At 34.4% G+C, this 21,816-nt stretch overlaps 1 protein-coding gene across 1 annotated transcript in view; it reads left to right on the forward strand.

The window, feature by feature from the left end:
* The window catches only part of MYT1L (myelin transcription factor 1 like), a 396,825-nt gene that overhangs the window by 223,500 nt on the left and 151,509 nt on the right, over nt 1-21,816 (forward strand). Inside the window, exons 6-9 of the mRNA XM_053708950.1 lie at nt 10,051-10,185; nt 13,288-13,378; nt 14,704-14,811; nt 19,289-19,500. Coding sequence (XP_053564925.1) covers nt 10,051-10,185; nt 13,288-13,378; nt 14,704-14,811; nt 19,289-19,500 — 546 coding nt within the window. The remainder of the gene's footprint in view (nt 1-10,050; nt 10,186-13,287; nt 13,379-14,703; nt 14,812-19,288; nt 19,501-21,816) is intronic.

Below are 21,816 nucleotides of genomic sequence, written 5' to 3' on the forward strand. Positions count from 1 at the left end.
AGTATTATTGCATCGTCTTTTTATTATGGACCTGTTCATTATGCAATTCTACAGTATTTAAAGGTCCTTTAACAACATGTAAGCACCACTGGAAACTCAGCTTATGAGGTTAATCACAATCTATCTTTTAATAATTATTGTCATGTTATTGACTGCAGTTGAGCCCTTCTCTATTTTGACCTGATCACAAATAGTCCTAAACTTTACATGTGCCAGTCCTTTTTTTTTCTTTAATAACTATCCAAATTCTCTATACTTAACAACACATTTATAGGCAATTTTTCACTTGTCAAAGTCCACAGCTAAACCCCCAAGATTATTAACAAGTACAGTAAAAAAAAAAGGCTGAGAATGGAACATTGGTTTGGTGCATGGGCAAAGCATACTGATATCCACCATCATTTTGGATGACATATATATATATATACTTTTTTAAATGTATTTATTTTAAAATAGAGTAATAAAAGCATATTTTGATGTGACTTTTATAAAATGTGTTTTTGCTACTGTGGAATCTCCTCTAACACTTTCATAAGCAGTTTTTTATGACCCTCAGAACACCACAACGTCCCCAGATGTGGCTGAGAGCTGCGGTGGCAAATCATTTTGTATAAACCTACCATCCCACTAAGTCACTCAGTAATCACCCTGTTTCTGTGTAGAATGGTTGTTCCCTTGTCTGAGTACCACAAGACCACATGTTAAAAGATAAAAACAAGATGACATTAGTTTTATTTTACTGTATTTACAGCTTGGATTTTTTTGTGTGAAAAAAAGCAATAAATCAAGTTGATTAAACTTGTGCAGCATGTTTAAAAAGATCATAACTCCTCAATCCCAAGTAGCTGGGCTTTCTAACAAACAGATTTTAGACATACCAAAAACAAACTCTCATATCCATCCTTCTCGTTGTCTAAGGAAAGCATATATGAGTTGTTTTACTGTATGAACATATTAAGAATTTTTTTTGTCCTTTTTTTTTTCCAGGAGAAAAATATTTGGGTAGTAGGAAAACTTGCTCATTAAAGTGATGGGAAATCTTCCCAAACTGCTAAACATATTTGGAAAGGTCTTCTCCTAACTAGCATATCGATATGCTTATTTATTGCCCAAGTCATCTGTACACTAAATACATCTCTTTTTATTCATGCTACATTACGTCATTGAATGCAGTCTCTCTTTTCGATTTTTCATGTAGGTTATTTGAGTGGCAGTTCTTCTAGCCAATCAGAGCGTCACCATGTGCCCCATGTTAATTGATCACGTTCCCGTGCTTGGAACTCTGCGATCAACTTGAAATGCGCATGCGCAACTCCTTACGCTATTTGTACAACTGCTTTCTCTTGCTATCTTTATTTGAAAAAGCAGGAATCTAAGCTAAGGAATAGGCCCATTTTTGGTTCAGGACCCTGGATAGCGCTTGCTGATTAGTGGCTACATTTAGAAACTAAAGTATAACATTTTCTCTTCCATCTGCAGTTATATTGGGTTAACAAAAATAGTTAAATAAATCATATAAGCTTTGTTTATAATAAAAAATAAATAAAACTAGGTGTTTATCTCATCATGGACCTGATGATCTAAGTCTCTGGGCTGGCAAGATTATTAAAGAATACTCGCCAGTCCTTCTATTTCCTTGGTGGAATTATCTAAATGATCTTTTTATCCTGAAAACAGCTAAGGGGGCTGTACTGCCTTTTCATGTGGGAAAGAGATGAATACATTCTAAAGTGCACAATAAAATTTGTATTTTAAAAATCTAATTTAAAAAAATGAATAATTGAGTCATTCACACAAAAAAAAATGTAGGAAATGTTTTGTATTGTTAAGGTGCATAAAACATTAACATTGTAACAAAATTCTTCACCAAAAATTGTATTTTACCAAAAAATGAAAATGTATGTGTAAATAGCACAGGGATAAATCATATTAAATATGAACAGTGTAAATAGTAATTTAAGTACACTGGATGTGCAAAAATCACTTTGAAATTCGTACTTATAAGTAGAAAATGCAAAGCGTCAAAACAGTAAAGCGAAAGTTATAATATAATTTTATTATGAAGTTTTCTTTAATGCTTTAGTTGCTGAGCAAAATGTATAAAAATCTTGACTTTTAAATCAGTCACAAAATTCTAATTTATCTAATGCATAAATTATCATTTAAAAAAATACTTGTATAAAAGTGTGCCTCATATATAGAATGATTGTGCATTATTATTTCTTTGGTATGCAGCTGAAACTTGATGCTGTGTTGTCAAACGTGTGAAACTTGTATTGTAGTCACTATCAACCAGGCAAAAATGACAAATTGGGGGATTAAGTTCTCCCCATGAACAGACATTACTGAGTTGGGTTTCAGGTTCTACTTGTTAAATGATTTACCAAATTATAGAGGACCTACATCTACTAATCCAGCATGTGTAACTTTATTTGCATAGCCAAACAAAACTACATTGATTAATATGGAATGATCTCTTTCACTAAAACATTGTTGTATTAGATACTGTATGTTTTTTTTTAACTTTATTTAAATGGACAGTCTAGTCCAAAATAAACTTTCATGATTCAGATAGAGCATGTCATTTAAACAATTTTCCAATTTACTTTTATCATTAATTTTGCTTTGTTCTCTTGGTATTCTTAGTTGAAAGCTAAACCTAGGAGGTTTGTATGCTAATTTCTAAGCCCTTGAAGGCCGCCTCTTCTCTCTTCTCTCAGGACATTTTGACAGTTTTTGACCACTAGAGGGTGTTAGTTCATGTGTGTCATATAGATAACACTGTGCTCATGCATGTGGATTTCCTAGGAACCAGCACTGATTGGCTAAAATGCAAGTCTGTCAAAAGAACTGAAATAAGGGGGCAGTTTGCAGAGGCTTAGATACAAGATAATCACAGAGATGAAAAGTATATTTATATAACTGTGTTGGTTATGCAAAACTAGGGAATGGGTAATAAATGGATTTACCTATCTTTTAAAACAATACAAATTCTGGTGTAGACTGTCCCTTTAAGTCTCAGTTGCTTTCTTTAAAATACTTTCCATAAATGTTCCCTCTTCAGAGTCTGGCTCACAGGCTTTTAGTAGCTTTCATAGTCTTCTCTATAGCCCTTTTTCTGAAGAGATACTACATCAGCAATTCTGGAATCATCCAAAACAACTCCTGCCAACAGTGATTGATTAAAAAGATCGATTAACGAGGCAGCTTGCATGGATCAAAACACTCAATAAAAACATTGGATTATCTGGCCCAACAGGTGTATTCATTTTTATTTTTGAAAATGTCAACATAAATTCTTCATTTGTATAAACAACATACATTACAAAAGTGCACAATGAAAATCATAAATTAAAAATCATGCAAAACGGATAATTTAACCCTTCACACATAAATATGCAAAAAAAAAAATTGTATAATTAAAGTGCATCAAAATCATATCAAAATTGTTCTCCAATAATCGTATTTTATCAAAAACATAAAATTTGTATGTAAATTAAGGAGGAATAAATCGTAATAAATATGCACAGCGTAAATCGTAATGTAAGCACACTGGATATGCAAAAAAACATATGAAAATTCATACTTATAAGTACAAAAAACAAAGCATAATTATATAAACATTAACACTCTACAAATATCACAGTTTTTTCTGGTAAACTAAAGCCTTCCTTTCCAGCAAGCACCATTAATTTTTATAGGACAAATCTCGCCGCTCGCAGGAACTGCTCATTTTTTAAGATAATTCCATCATGGTCGATGTGAAAACCCCACGTCAGAACTGGTGAAGTTTAGATAATCGGTCCCTATATCTACTAATGCTTACTGGTTGATACCTTTAAATGTCCATTTTAACTTCCAGCCAATGAATATTAATAGCAAGTACACAGCTGACATTGATGTATTAGTTTCAGATTAAATTTTAACAGTATTTACATCGTATTATTTCAGGCAAAAATAAACATTTTAAATATTGTTTTTTTTTTCTTAACCAGCTTACCTATTGGAAACTCAGTATTACTTTCTAATAGGGATATAAATGCCCAGAATTGACTTTATCTTTAAATAAAAAAATTCTAAATCTCAGAAAAGTCAATAAAATATGCAGAACACCTCTAAGTATTCAAATACAGATTAATAGAAAATTTTCTTTTTACGATTCAGATAGAGCTTGTGATTTTAAACAACTTTCTAATTTACTTCTATTATCTAATTTGCCTTATTCACTTGGTACCCTTTGTTGAAAAAGCAGCAATGCAATAATGGGAGCGAGTTAAAGGTACATGAACCACACAATTATTCTTCCATGAGTCAGGTAGATTATACAGTTTTGAACAACTTTCCAATTACTTCTGTTATCAATTTTGCTTCATTCTCTTAATATATTTTAATGAAGAGGCAGCAATGCACTCCGGGGAGTTATCTGAATACATTTGTAAGCCAATGAAAATGGACATGCACATTTAGCCACCAATCAGCAGCTAGCTCCAAGCTCCTGTACCTATCTACATATACCTTTCAACTAAGGATACCAAGAGAATGAAACAGACTAGATCATTAAAGTAAATTGGAAAGTTGTTTAAAATTGTATGATCTATCTGAATTATGAAAGAATATTTTTGGGTTTCATGTCCCTTGAATGCACTGGGTAAGCCAATAACATGAAGCATATATGTGCAGCCACCAATCAGAAGCTCCTGAGCCTACCTAGATATCCTTTTGTATAAAGGATACAAATATGACAATCAAATTAGATAATAGAGGTAAAATGGAAGGTTGTTTAAAATCAGAAGCTCTATCTGAATCATGAAAGAAAAAAATTGAGTTTCATGTCCCTTTAAGTTTCAGATTATCCTTTTTCACTGAAAACCTTATTAGCAGAGCTACTGAGAGTTACATATACCACGTAAGTTTGCCTGATTAAACTTTATTTAAAATTAAACATTCTATTTCTTTATATACTTAGGTGTAGCTATTCAGTTTTGCATGTGTAGATGACATAGACACCAATTATAACAGCACTGTAGAGCTAAACGCAGGGGAATACTAAGGACAATCATTGCACTATGACTGATTTGTTTGCACCATTTACTCTCTAAAACAAACAAAAACAATTACCATATTTATGGTATATGAAAAATGTGCCACTAGAAATGATCATTTTACTGTTATTTTGCTAACAGTAATTAACACCTATGCTTTATCTACATTAAAGTTGCAGCCATTATATATTTTTACATGCATCAAATTTGAAATAATGTAAATATTAATTGTCCTTCTAAACAATTAATCAAATGCCTGGAAATTATTATTTAAACCCAAAAGTGCCTTCAAAAAATATTAATACACATCTCTAAATTACCCAAAGTAGTGTCCGCTATAACTAGCCAGAGAAATACAATGCACCAATGAAGGAATTGGGTTTAGTATGCTCAGTCTAGACAAAAAAAAATCTTCTTAACCCACACATTTTCTATCATATTCACCTATGTAAGTTTGTTATTAACTCCTGTCAGTGTTGCAGAAAAAAATAATGAGCCCCTCTGTCAGCTACTTAATGTGAATGTAAATTTTGATGCTAAAGTGCCCGGTTTTTAAAAATTGGATTAAAAACAGGGGCACTTTAATTCATCAAAATTTACATTTCACTCGTGTTGTGAAAAAAAACTTACCTTTTAATCTTGACAGCAGCTCCAGCTTCCTCCACCCGTTGCAAAGCCTCTTCCTGGGTCTAAAATGAGGAATCCGGCTTCCTCCAATCACGGCGTTGAATCAGACACTGATTCCCCCGGGGGGGGGTTGTGATTAGAGGATGACCTATCCATCATTTCTGACGTCAGAAATGGCTTGCGACGACCGGAGGAAGCTGGAGCAGCTGTCAAGTTTAAAAGGTAAGTTTTTTTTTTCACAACAGGAGTGAAATGTAAATTTTGATGAATTAAAGTGCCCCTGTTTTTAATCAAATTTTTAAAAACCGGGCACTTTAGCATCAAAATTTACATTCACTTTAAAGAGCAGCAATCAACCCTTTCTTTTAGACACCTACAGAGAACGTATCTCTTTCTGTCAGCACAAATGCATTATGGGTATTAGTCCTCTTTCATTAACAACCTAAAAAAGAGTGTATGTTATATATAGAACTCCTTCACAACACACTTTAAATCCTTTTAATTATCTGTGAGGTATATTGGAAGAGATATACTTATACATGCACCCCCGGTCAATAATTACCACTCAATCGTGTCCTCCAACCGCAAATATCTCTCTAACTAAAGTAAATTATGTTACCTGTAATGTGGAAACTATGAGCTGCTAGTTTGTGACATACTTTACCTAAACCCAACCTTGAGCACTATATTTTATGCAGAGGGCAACATTGTCAGATATTCAGGATCCACTCCCTACTAGGCTTAATGAGCAGCAATGTAAGCTTAGGAGCCAGCCTATTTTTGGTTCAGCCCATTGGTAGCGCTTGCTGATTGGTGGCTAAATGTAGCCACCAATCAGCAAGCGCTACCCAGAGTTCTGAACCAAAAATGGGCCGTCTCCTAAGTGTACATTCCTGCTTTTCAAATAAAGATACCAAGAGAACAAAGAAAAAAATGATAATAGGAGTAAATAAGAAAGTTTCTGAAAATTGCATGCTCTATCTGAATCATAAAAGAAAAAAAAACTGGGTTTCATATCCCTTTAAAGTAATGTGAGCTATAATATTATATCAATATAAGGAAACAAAAATAACATAGAAATATATAACTAGTTGCTAAATGTTTACAGTATTACTTGTTCACTTTGTATCCCCATTGCTTTGTAAGAGATATGCAACACATGGTGAATTTTCATTATAAGCGCATAATGAGTGTCAGACTTATTATAGTTCTATTAATTGTCTCCTTGTAAATGGATTCAATTGCTAAGTAAAATGCTGCAGGCATCTGTGATACTCAGGGGCCACGATAGCAGCTTGAGTTCCAGTCATAGACTACTGAGTTTGTTGAAACAAAATGCTGAGCCCTAAGCAAACTAGAAAGATCATCACTGAAGCCAACAAGTATAGAATAAAGAGATTTTCAATGCGGCATCTGAAAATGTGTTTATTTCCGTTGGTCGATAAACCTGTACAGTAGAGGGAAACAGTTTTTAATGAGCAGTGCAGGTGGCCTTGTGCTTTTATCCTATGACTAGGAAAGATCTTGCCTTTATACAGATTTTGTGTAAAGAGGGTACGGTTTGAAAGAAACTGTGAAATTTAATGCAAGTCTTGTTCTTTCTTACTCACAAGAGTGATGAGACAAGGCTTCTGACCCAGCGGGGAAGCATCTTGCATGGTAATGAGGCACTTCCCACTCACAGGTCTGAATTACTGCATCTCTCTCTGAGAAGAATACAAATTGTACAAGTATCTTACTGGTCAATTATTTGTTTGAAACCTATTAAAGGTCTTATTAATAATAAAACATGCTGGAAAATGGATTATATTTAATTTTAGTTTGTGTTAAAAGAACTTCTTAATGTAATAATAAAATGTTCTTATCTATTCTAATTCATGCCCCTTGGCAACTGTATGTTTAACCCCCACAAAGAAGGGAGGAAGATAACGATTGCAGTATCATTTAAAAACTTCATCATCAAAGTACTCATCAGTTAGAGTATGTGAGGATTTAATAATTTAAATCATGAACTGTCTTTAAGTTCCTGTCTGTGAAAGAGAATCAGAAACATTATGTCAATAATGGAAACATTAGGGAATGATCAAAGTTTGCTGACTGATTTGAACAGCCAATAAGATGTCAGTAGCTCTCATCCTATTGGCTGTTTTGAACACCCAATAGGATTTCAGAAGATCTCATCCTATTGGCTGATTTGAATTTGAAGAATCAAATCTGCCAATAGGAATGCATGGTACGCCATTTTGAAACAACTACCTTGCATTCAACTTCAGTGTACGGTGGTGACCGTATGAAGAGGACACTCCGCGCAGGATGGGATCCACTTCCAGGATAGCTCTGCTCCGAGCCGCCGGGATGAAGACAGAATACGTCCCCGAGAAGGATGAAGGTGTCACCTCCTGGATGATGATGGATGTCCGGAGTAGATATTCTGGGGTTAATGTTAGGTTTATTTTTAGATTAGGGATGGGCATTTGGAAAAGAGCTGAATGCCATTTTTAGGGCAGTGAAAAAGAGCTTAATGCCCTTTAGGGGCAATGGGTAGTTTAGGATTTTTTAGAGTTAGGATTTTTATTTTGGGGGGTTGGTTGGGTGGTGGGTTTTACTGTTGGGGGTACTTTGTATTTTTTTACAGGTAAAATAGCTGTTTAACGTAGGACAATGCCCTACAAATGGCCCTTTTCAGGGCTATTGGTAGTTTATTGTAGGTTAGGGGGTGTTTTTATTTGGGGGCTTTTCATTTTTATAGGGCTAGATTAGATTAGGTGTAATTGTTTTTATTTTTGATAATTTGGTTTATTATTTTTTGTAAGCTTAGTGTTTTTTATTTTTCGTAATTTAGTGTTTATTATTTTTTGTAATTTTAGATTGTTTTATTTTTTTCGTAGTGTTAGTTTTTTTTTAATTTGTAATTTAGGTTTTTAATTGGTAGTATTTTTTTATTTTATTAGAATAGTTATGTTAGGTTAATCTATAGTTTAATGTTAGGTTTATTTTTATTTCACAGGTAAGTTTTTATTTATTTTAAGATAGTTATATTGTAATTTTAATTTAAAGTTAGAGGGTGTTAGGTTTAGGGGTTAATAGTTTAATTTAATGTTATGCAATGTGGGGGGACTGGCGGTTTAGGGGTTAATAGGTTTATTTAGTGGCGGTGATGTGAGGCCGGAGGTTTGGGGTTAATAGGTTTATTTAGTAGCGGCGATGTGGGGGCCCGGAGGTTTAGGGGTTAATAGGTTTATTTAGTAGCAGCGATATGGGATGCCGGAGATTTAGGTGTTAATCATTTTATTTAGTGGCGGCAATGTCGGGGAGCAGCAGTTTAGGGGTTAATCATTTTATTTAGTGCCGGCCATGTCGAGAGCGGCGGATAAGGGGTTAATAACTTTGTTTAGGTGTCGGCGATGTCTGGGGTGGCGGATTAGGGATGTTTAGATTTGGGGTTTATGTGAGGTATGGAGCTTAACACCACCATATCGCACGCACAAGGAGGCTTTTCAGTAACACGTAATGGCAGCGCAACTTTTTTGGCGCTAGTTTCGCACCCTGTTTAGCACAAAATTTATAAATCTAGACGACTGAGAATTAACTAATTTAGCGACAATGTGCATTTTATACAGTAATAATCACTTCATTGTGCACATGCTGATGGAATCTATCCTGACTATTCTGTCATCTATACTATAATTTTTTCCTTGCCATGTCTCTTCTTAAAAGGACATGAAACTCATTTTTTTTCAATTGTAACATGTTTTTCATTCTCTTGGTGTTATTTGTTGAAAAGTAGGTAGGTAAGAGAAAAAGCGAGCATGTGTCTACAGCAATAGATGGCAGCACTTTTCCCTCCTCCAGACATGTGCACCCCACTTATCTAGATATCTCTTCTGGAAAGAATATTATGAAAATTATGCAAATTTGATAATAGATGTAAATTTAGTTTTTTTTTAAAAATCTTCTCTGAATCACTAAAGAAAAAAATGTGTTTCATCGCCCTTTAATTTTTCCCTTCCTAATATGATAAGGTTCTATGATTGCTATCAAGACAAAGTGACCAATATTCAAAGAGATCCCATTGTATATTACACCTATTTCTGATTTAGCGTACATTTTATCCCTTGTTTATTATTACTTTTTCATGGACACAAAAATATAACATTTGATCTACATAACATGTTGAGTTCTGTTAAAAGAATATAGAAAAAAATGACATGGGAATGGAAATGATTATGCCAGTATAGTGGGCTATTTAAAACTAAGGCCTAGGAATTGCAACTACTGTGAAAATGTTACGTTTGCAATAATTAAATGTTTGAAAAACAAAATATGTATTTATAGAGCAATTTCATGAGAGAGAGTATAATATGATTTTATCTGTGCACAGATCCCTCAAGATCAGATAAGAAAGAGAGCAAATGTCCGACCCCAGGCTGTGATGGAACAGGACATGTAACTGGTTTATATCCTCATCATCGAAGTTTATCAGGATGCCCACACAAAGACAGGGTACCTCCAGAAAGTAAGTATTGTGCACCACCTACTTGTCACTAGTAAATCTCCATAGGAAAAATGCACATTAGCACAAAATCTTTCTCTTTACATCAATGATTAAATAATAAGGTGCTAGATGGCCAGATAAAATACTCAATTGTTCCTTAAAATGAGGACACAAGCATGTACCTTGAATTCCTTCTTTTGCTGCGGTTATGTAGTTATGTATACAGTGCATAAGCAAAATTGTGTTTATTTTGGAGTATTATTATTGGAAAGAAGCCAAAGCCCACTTTAAAGCTACAGTTCTGGTGTCCCTGGAAATTTTATACAATCACTAAATAATGATAAACAAGTCATCATTTATTTCACAACCATTTAAAGCGATAAAGATTCATTATTCTAATAGGTTCCTATTCATTCCCATTCCATTTATTATCCTGACATTGTAATGATGAGTAAATATGTTAGTATTCAAAAAAGATATATACCCTTGTCAATCACTGAATTATCTTATTAACAGTAAAGTCACACCATACATAGCAGATGTAAAAATGCATTTGGCACCATTTAGATCACAAGATGAGTAAATTTCATGTATCAATATTTTTTTTTTTAATTGCATATTTGTCTTAAAAGTTGATTGGATCTCACATACAGCACTAGATTACAAGTGTCGCACTAATGTTAGAACGGAACTCTATAAGCAATATCACGACCACGCTAAGTCACATATTACAAATTGAAAGTAAATGGTTGCACATGAATGCAAGCAAAACATCCGCTCAATATATTAGCGCAGCTTCAAGGACAACCTTTTACAAGCACCGGGTGGTCAAGGCTCGCTCCAGCGAACCTGTATGCCCAGTATCGCAGCCAGTAGGCATCAATATGCTGCCCGCATTTATCATTGCACCAGCAGTTGCTAGTGCAATGCCTAGCTGTAGCCAATCGCACACCAGCAGACGCTGTCAATCGCTCCGGTCTGACTTCTCTGGGGTGATTTTAGTCCACCAGATAAGAGCTGGAATGCAGGCTAGGAAGCAGCAGTCCTTATAAATTTGCCCTCTAGTGTAAAGTGTAAGGGTTAAAAAAAAAACAATTATATATATATACACATATATACACATACCTTCTTATGAAAAATCATTAAAAAAAATAATTAATAAAAATGTTTTTAAAGGTTAAAAGGGATATGGAATTTGACAAGGTATTTGATTTGGAAGGCCTATTGTTATTGTGTATATATATATATATATATATATATATATATATATATATATATATATATATATATATACTGCATATACAGTCCTATTGTGATTGTATATATATATATATACTGCATATACAGTCCTATTGTGATTGTATATATATATATATATATATATATACTGCATATACAGTCCTATTGTGATTGTATATATATATACTGCATATACAGTCCTATTGTGATTGTATATATATATATACTGCATATACAGTCCTATTGTGATTATATATATATATATATATATATATATATATATATATATATATATATATATATATATATATATATATACACAGTATATACAGTATATAAAGACAAGGATGGTGCTTTATATTGGAGCTATTGTCATTAACAAAGTATATATGCATATATATAAATATTTCAGCTTTTGATAGAAACCACAAATATTCTCACATTCATTAATTACTAATTCACAAAAGCATAAATTAAAAGTCATACATCAGTTCCAAACTGTTCGATGTATAGTAGAAACCCCAGAAGGGCACCTTTCTTATTGTGTTTTTTTTATTCTAATTATTGTTCTTCATATAAATTTGATTACATTTTTTTTTTTTTACATCAAACAGTTTGGAACTGATGTGTGACTTTTAATTTATGCTTATTAAACTGTGAATCAGTAATTCATGAATGTGAGAATATTTGTAGATTCTATCAAAAGCTGCAATATTTATATATGTGCATAAATACTTTGTTAATGACAATAGCTCCAATTTAAAGCACCATCCTTACCCTTGTCTTTCATGTTTTACCCACTATAGTTACTATATTTATTGGATTGCGAACATATATATAGCACTTTAGAGGAATAGGCAGCTAGTTTGGGGAATTTAGTGCAGTGAAGTGCTAGTCAGCACAACAGAATAAACAGTGCCTGTTTTATCTCTTTCTGTGAACAATTCATATATTTATATATGTATATATATATGTGTGTGTATGTATATATATATTTATGTATATATATATATATATATATAAATATATATATGTATGTATATATGTCTAAATATGCGTATGTGTGTATATATGTATATACATGTGTATTTATGTTTATATATGTAAATATGTATATACATAAATATATACACATATATATATATATACAGTTTTGAACCCTTTCCAGTTAAATACCTTGAAACGTATCATTTTTATTCTATTTTAATATTTCTGTGCTTTATTGTGTTTTGAATAGAAATTCCTTACATTCCAATGTTCTTTACTAAGGAGAAAATATTCTTCGTATTTAAAAATATGTATTTTTATATATATTATATCTGTATTAAAAATAAAATGAAAATTTTCGTCTATGTGAAGAACATTGTAATGTAAAGTATTTATTACTACATTCGTCTTTAGCGCTGTTGGTCGAATGTGGCATCTGGTTAGCTCTCAAGCGATAAGTTTTAGTTTTGTTTTTTAACTTTGCTCCCCATTGAAGTCTATGGGGAGAAGTTAACATGGTCTGAAATCTTGAAGTTAGCTCGCATCGGGTTTCACTCTCACGTTAACTTTTTACTTTTAATTTGTAATATGTGCAGATTTTGCTTTGTTTCTGCTTTCTAGGAACTATAGGAAAAGCTCAATTTTAGACAGTATCAAGAGGGGATTATTGTCATGGTAGCAGGTCATTCTTCTGCAAAAAAAAACTCTTTGAAGAGCTACTTTGATTTGGGAGTACACAATGAAACTTTGATAGTATTGAAAATGTTTTTTGGATTAAACGATAAAAGAAATAATTAGTTGCAGCTATAATACAGAAAGGTGCACACTTTTGGCTATATTTCTCTGTCTTAAAACATAAATAAAATTGTATTTCTTTCTAATTTTTTTTCTATAAAGTTCTTGCCATGCACGAAAATGTTCTTAAGTGCCCTACGCCAGGCTGCACTGGGAGAGGCCATGTGAATAGCAACAGAAACTCTCACAGAAGGTAAGCACAGCATCCTTGGCACTACCGAACAAGGGCATTTCTACTACAGCAGCACTTTTTGGTAGTCCCATTTGAATTAAAAAAGATGACAGCTGGTGCTTACTAAGGCTTTTTCAGTCTATTGGAAAGTTTTACTTTGTTGTATATTTTTGGCACACAGTACAAAAGTGTTTTTGACTGCTATCTTTCAAACAAGCTTCAATATGACTTCTCCCCAAAAATAAATGCAACCTGGACAAACTTTAAAATATACTTATGTTTGTGTATTTATTTTATTATTTTATATTGTAAAAAAATTGGCTGTTAAAATGAAAGGGAAAAAACAAAAGCAGTCTATTATTTATTCAACAACGCCACAAGCTGTTCTTAAAGGGACACCAAACACTAAATACATTTCATGTACCTGCCTCTAATTGTGGATGCTGCCATTTTGAAACCCAGATTACACTCCAGGTACTGCACACCTGCAAACACTTCATCACTGAAATAAAGTGAAGGACACATTTTAACATGGCGGCATCCATGACTAGAGGGAGGCGGAGAATAACCTCAAAACTATGCTTATAAAATGTATTTAGTGATGGACCATTTGGGATTCTTTTCTGCCATGAAAACAATGCTTTTATTTCTCAATATAACTGAGTGTGAGTTGCATACATAGTGCAAACAATTTATACAGCCCTTTTTCGAAATCAAGCTATGGGTCAAATCTGCTTGAAATACAGGTACCTGCTATTTTAAATCATAAAGAACAGCAGAAGAAAACAGATGCAAGTTGTTATGTCAGATGTGTAGATAGTTGCAAAAAACAATATGGGCATGCATTTGAATGCCTCATCAAAAGTATAATATGAAACTATTATTTAAAAAAAACAAGCAAAATGGTCTCCGTTACCTAAATCTGCACCTCCTTGTAAGCGTTTTCCCTATCAAAGAAAAAAAAATTCATGTAATTTACACACAAATTCATAGGCATTTGTATAATTTTCATGCAAATATAGAAGGCTTTACTCTACGCATCAATATATATAAATTACAGGTCACCGTTTTTGCTGTATATCTTTTTGAATAACCATGAAAGTATGAACATGAGATGTTGAATGTTATGTCTAGATTTTTTTTTTTTTACTTATTTCTCTTACAAGAAACACTTTACAGCCACAGATGATCCGAAACTGCTCTAGAAAAAGAGCAGTTATTTGTATTTAAATAAATAATATTTTTTTAAAAAAGTATTATAGAGTTACCAATTGTATGTATTAATTATGAGCGATAAAAAGTAAAATCTTTAATTATTATGTTTTTATTATGTGTTTAAATCTTAGCCTTTCTGGTTGCCCTATTGCTGCAGCGGAAAAATTAGCAAAAGCTCAAGAAAAACATCAAAGCTGTGACGCATCCAAATCAAACCAAGCGTCGGATCGTGTTTTAAGGTGTGTATAAGTGACTTTGTCTGACTTTGTTTAAAAAGTATAGTAGTTTGTTTTGTTTTTTTAAATGGATGTTCCAGTCCTGACATATTATTTATTGTAATCCACAGAAAAAGGTGTTTCACTGTTCACAAACTGATCTGTTGGAGTTGTGAGTGAGTTATCTGTCCCAGGAACAAGTTGTGCACAAACCTGCACTTCCTATTAGTTTCAAACCCAATTTAAATCACTATATTTTAAATATGGTTATCATCTGTAAAGTGCATGACAAAATGTAATATCAATCCTCCTTTAACCTTTTAACGCCGTTATGCCGTTCTATTCCGTCATAATTACACTGGGCTTTAGCGCCATTATGACGGAATAGAACGTCATAGCCAACGGTTGTCCTGAAGCCTACTGCGCTTCCTGGATTTGATCGCGGTCTGGAGGGCATTCCTAGCGTTATAGGGATGCCCCTCAGACCCGATCCAATAATTGAAATCTCGCGATCGTGTGCACAATCGCGTGATTTCAATTTGTCTACATTGGAACAGTTGTTCCGATGTAGACACTTCAACCCCGGCAGGAAAGGGTTAATATTATTACGTGATAATGCTCTATTCATATATTACTTTAAAGGGATATAAAGGTCAAAATTGAAATCTGCATGAGTGCATTGTAATTTGAAGTAGAAGCATTTTTTGCAAAATACTTCCATTAGCAAAAATGCTTCTTGTAAAAGTTATTACTGTTTTTATTGTGGCATACGTACATATCCTGTGAGTGCCCATGCATCAGTTTTCAAACACCAAGGTGCTGTGTATTGCTTCTGAAGACTTAATTTGTGTCATACAAGCCACTGCTGACTCTGTGAGAAGGTGTGGAGTTTGAATACTGATGCACGAGCCCTCACAGGATATGTGCATATGCCATAGATAAACAGCAATACATTTTACTAGAAGCATTTTTGCCAATGGAAAGTATATTGCAAAAATTCTTCTATTTCAAATTGAAATACACCTATACATATTTAATTTCTTACCTTTCTATCCCTTCAGGCAAGAGGTGTAATATTTTTAGATAACATTTGAAGGTAGTGCACGAGATAGTGAATGAAAACCTATACTTAAAGGGACATTCCAGCCAAGATTGGAATCCACATAGATGCATTTCAGTTTTGAATAGAAGCAATTTTGTAATATACATGTAATTAGCAAAAATGCTTCTAATAAAAGCTATAGCTGTTTTAAACGTGTATTTAAGTATGCGCCAGCATTTTAAACACATCACTTATCCAGAGAGCCTAAGATGTTTGTATTATCTGGTAATGACTCAATTTGTTAATTGCTAACTTGATACAAGCCCCAATGGTGCTCTAAGCAGCTGCATTATTTAAAATGCTGTGCACTGAGAAAATCTAGCTATGCTTCACATGCACATGCAGAGAAAATTGTGATAACCTTGCCAATACATGTATATTACAAATATGTTTCTATTCAAAGATGTAATTCATCTATGTGCATTTAAATTTGGACTCCAATGTCCCTTTAAATAATGGCTTTAATTTTTTGTTTTCTTTTTTTACTTGGTAGTGAACACGTTATAAATTCTTTGAAAACAAAAATATATACAAATTCGAATGACGAATGCATTAAAAGTATATTCAATTCCCCATTTATGGCTATATTGTGGAGCGCAATATGCGTTACGAGAGCTCGATGTTTGTGCTCCACTCAGTAATAACAACGCATGTAAATGTGTGCTGGTATTACAGGTGCAGCGCAATGCGAATACGACCTCACATTTGCATTGCCGAAAGCTAAGCGATCATGAGAGCGCTCTTCCTTAGGCTCCAAAGGGAAATGGTTTTCATGCTGGTGTTCTGGCAAAACATCAAACCCGTAGAAATGTGAAACCATGTCACTTTCGGAGATGTGGTTCCTCTCAATCCGATGGGTTGCACATGCGTGACTCCTGCAGCTCAAATATACTAGGAATTCCTAGTACCGCAGATCCACTAGATCGCCCATCGGAATGTGGAACCACTAACTGCACATGCACACAATTACTTCCCAGTGGGTTGTAAAACTCGACGGCCGATGTGCATATGCGTAGACTAGCTGTTAAAGCTAACAGCTGACCTTCTATTACTTTTCTCTATGGGACGCAGCCACTAGAGGGAAAGGCTTGCAGATTTAATTGAAGGTACTACACTTTACTTCACCTTTCTAACCCTCTTTATCCTACTTACCTGAACCCCTTTTTTCATTACTCTGCTTCCCTGAATCCATTTCTTCCTTACCCTGAACCCCTCTCTTTCTAACTCTGCCTACCTGCACCCCTTTCTTCCTTACCCTGCCTACCTGCACCCCTCTCTTCCTTATCCTGCCTACCTGCACCCTTTTCTTTTTTTTCTGCCTATCTGTGCCCCTCTGTTCCTAACCCTGCCTACCTGTGCCCCTCTCTTCCTAAACCTGCCTTCCTTCAGCCCTCTCTGCAAGCCTTTCCCTGTAGTGGCTGCGTCCCATAGAGAACAGTGATGGAAGGCTAGATCGCCCATTGAGTTTTACAACCTGCTGGGAAGTCATCACATGCATGCACATTCAGCAGTTCCACATTCCAACAGGCGACCTAGTTCATCTGCGGGACCGGAAATTACTGTGGTTGCAAAATCTGACGGGCAATGTGCACATGCTCGTTATTCATGCTAGAAATTCCAGGAATTCCTATTATGTTTGAGCTGCTGGAGTTGCGCATGTGCAACTCGTCAGTTTGAGAGGAACCACGTCTTCTGAAGTGACGTGGTTCCAGATTCCGACGGGTTTGACGTTTCAACACAACACCGGCAGGCACAGCAAACAACCTAGCACAGCACAGGGGGCAAATCATGCAGTGTTGGGCAGCAATAAATAAATATATATGTACTGTATATGCTTATATAGATATGTGTTTATATGTGTATATATACATATTAACACATAAATATATATGTATTTATAGAGAAAACACAGTCCCCTATTAACATCCATGTAAAGGTACTTTAGGTGCCATTTTTTTTCTAACACCCCACATCCCCTCAATTTTACCCCTTATAACTTCTTTGTGCTTAGCACAAAGTGAAAACGTTAGCTTGTATATTAACCAGCCACTTGCAATGGCTGTTTTTTAACATGCACCCATAAATGGGCAAATTTAAGATAATGCCTCACTTGTAATCTTGCCAAAAATATTTACTTAATAATACTAAAAAAGCAAGACCAAAAATCAATGTACATGTTGCATTTGTTATTTTTTATTTTACTTTGCCTTCCTGTAATTAACCTTTATGAATTGGCTTTTTTATAGCTAACTTAAAGGGACATGAAACCCAAACATTTTCTTTCATGATTCAGGTAGAGAATACAATTTTAAACAACTTTCCAATTTACTTCTATTATTTAATTTGCTTCCTTCTCTTGTTATCCTTTGCTGAAAGGTTTATCTAGGCAAGTTCATGAGCAGCAGAGAACCTAGATTCTAGCTGTTGATTGGTGGCTGAATATATATATATATCGATTGTGATTGGCTCACCCATGAAGTCAGTTAGAAACCATTAGTGCATTGCTGCTTCTTCAACAAATGATTCCAAGAGAATGAAACAACTTAGATAATAGAAGTAAATTAGAAAGTTGTTTAAAATTGTATTTTCTATCTGAATCATGAGAGAAAAAAATTTGGGTTTCATGTCCCTTTAAGTATTCTGAAGTTTGAGTGCCTACAAAGTAATTACTTGAACTACTAGTTACTGATTGGCCATAGCTAAATAGACAATACATATCACTATGAAAAACATATCTACTAATTCCTCTCTTTGAATTTAATGGGTAATTTTGCAGATTTGCATGTTAGGTTTTTCACATTAATTATAATTCCCCCCAGCAATTGAACTTGATGGATGAGTTATAGATGGGAAATGAATGTTTGTGCATAACTGATCCCTAGAGATACTCTACTCACTGAATGTCAGCAGAGACACACCTTAAGCAGTTCTATTGGTCAGCTGAGACACACCTCATGCAGTTCTATTGGTCAGCAGAGATACACCTCATGCAGTTCTATTGGTCAGCTGAGACACACCTCATACAGTTTTATTGGTCAGCAGAGATACACCTTCACTAGCTTTGAATCAAGAAAATGTATTCAGTACAGGAACATTATTTTTCAAGACAAAATTGTAATACATTTCAGAATACTATATTTCAAATGTAACAAATTAAAATTTAACTTTGTTGCTTTAAATGCTGCTTCTTATCTTTTGTGGTACATATGTTCTTTATTAAATCTGTATTTTGTTTAGTCTGATTATATAAACCTTCTAAACTCACAAGTTGGAATCAACCATATCAGAGGCAATGTTATTAATTATTTAACAGTTATTCTAATTTCCAGTACTTTTTGTTTCAATATTTTTGGGAACTTTTTTTTCAAAACCAAAGCTTACTTGCTCTCCATTTTCTAGGCCCATGTGCTTTGTAAAGCAATTAGAAATACCACAGTACGGTTACAGGAATAATGTATCAACAACAACACCTCGTTCCAACTTGGCCAAGGAATTGGAGAAATATTCAAAGACAACGTTTGAGTATAATAATTATGAAAATCATGCCTATGGAAAGAGGGCTATAGCTCCTAAGGTGCATTCTAGAGATATATCTCCGAAAGGATATGATGGTAAGCTTTGTGCAAAGTATCTGCATGTTAGAGTTCCCCTCTGTAATATATCGCTCAGATATTTTAAACTTTTATGGATTATTCTTGCATTGCAATGCAAATCTATATCTCTGTCCTTAGAGGTAATTTAAAATATTGAATTGGATAGAAATTTGTAGTGAGAATTCCCAGAGAACCTGTATACCTGGAGTAAATACTGCACTTACCCTCAGATTTTCTGGTAAAGGGCTATGCTACCTTGAGCCTCAAATTTCAGCATAAGAGCAACACCTCCGATAGGCTACAGCAATTAAATACTAGTACATGAATACCATTACTGATTAATGCCTGAATAGCTTTGCAACAAAAAAATTCTAACACTAACCCACAAAGATTCAATTACCGAGAGAAGTCTTCATCCAAGCGGCAAGATGTCCTCAACGAAGCCGGCAGAAGTGGTCCTCCAGATGGGTAGAAGTGGTCCTCCAGGCGGCAGAAGTCTTCATCCAGATGACATCTTCTATCTTCATCCTTCGGACGCGGAGTGGCTCCATCTTCAAGTCATCCGGCGCGGAGCATCCTCTTCAAATGACGTCTTCTTCCGAATGAATATCTCTTTAACTGACGTCATCCAAGATGGCGTCTCTTAGATTCCGATTGGCTGTTAGAATTCTATCAGCCAATCGGAATTAAGGTAGAAAAAAATCCTATTGGCTGATGCAATCAGCCAATAGGATTGAGCTGGCATTCTATTGGCTGTTCCAATCAGCCAATTGAATGCAAGTTCAATCCGATTGGCTTATTGAATCAGCCAATAGGATTGAAGTTCAAATTCTATTGGCTGATCCAATCAGCCAATAGGATTTTTTCTACCTTAATTCCGATTGGCATCTTCTATCTTCATTCTGGAAGGATGAAGATAGAAGATGCCATCTGGATGAAGACTTCTGCCCATCTGGAGGACCACTTCTGCCGGCTTCGTGGAGGACATCTTGCCGCTTGGATGAAGACTTCTCCCGGTAAGTGAATCTTCAGGGGTTAGTGTTAGGATTTTTTTTAAGGATGTATTGGGTGGGTTTATTTTTAGATTTGGGTTTGGGCCTGCAAAAGAGCTAAATGCCCTTTTAAGGGCAATGCCCATCCAAATGCCCTTTTCAGGGCAATGGGGAGCTTAGGTTTATTTTGTTAGTATTTGATTTGGGGGATTGGTTGTGTGGGTGGTGGGTTTTACTGTTGGGGGGGTTGTTTGTATTTTTTTTTTACAGGTAAAAGAGCTGATTACTTTGGGGCAATGCCCCGCAAAAGGCCCTTTTAAGGGCTATTGATAGTTTAGTTTAGGCTAGGGTTTTTTTTTATTTTGGGGGGGCTTTTTTTATTTTGATAGGGCTATTAGATTAGGTGTAATCAGTTTAAAGATCTTGTAATTTGTTTTTTATTTTCTGTTTTTTTGTGTGATTTAGCTAATTAAATTTATTTAATTGTATTTAATTTAGTTAATTTATTTAATTGTATTATAGTGTTAGATGTTATTGTAACTTAGGTTAGGTTTTATTTTACAGGTCAACTTGTATTTATTTTAGCTAGGTAGTTATTAAATAGTTAATAACTTTTTTTTTTTTTTTTATAATATTTTTATTTAGGTTCTGTGAAAGGCATACAGAAAAAAACAAAACACAGTGGTAATGGTGTACAGATATGATAAAATACAATGAGGTATGCAAACAGAGTATAGTGCCAAAAAAGAAAGATGCAAAAGCATAATCTGGAAATATGGTGCCTAGTGCTTTAGGAGCCCCCCATATGACAGGAGAGGCCACTTTTGGACCTCAATTGGAAGCTAGGAACCATAATCTGGGGGTTGTTTCTAATGGAAGAGACCACTTTTGGATCCCCAATGAGAACCTAATTTTATATATTAATAAAGTTTCAGAAAGGTGTATTTATCAGGGTAGTACAATATAATGGCGAAAAAATATTGCTAGAGTTTTGCCTGCCCAGCTACTAAGAAAGGAGATGTTAATGATATGATCTGTTATATGAAGGAGCCATACTAGGGTCTTAGAGCTATGTCTATATGGGACCAAGGGTCAAATACATACAAAGAACGTAACTCGCATTGTAAATATAAAATTGCCGAAATGTGGGGAATTTCCTATAGTCAAACTGAACCCCAACAACACAAATAGGAGGGAGAAAGGTCCAACCACAATAACTAAAGAAAGGTAGTGACAATCGTTTGGTGACAATCGTTTGGTACAATACTTGTAGTTATACTACATCTGACTAATAGCAATAGGCTAAGCTGGTGGTATTAAGTATATGTCTTCTATTCAGAGT

Source organism: Bombina bombina, chromosome 4, assembly GCF_027579735.1.
Source record: "Bombina bombina isolate aBomBom1 chromosome 4, aBomBom1.pri, whole genome shotgun sequence".
Lineage (NCBI taxonomy): Eukaryota > Metazoa > Chordata > Amphibia > Anura > Bombinatoridae > Bombina > Bombina bombina.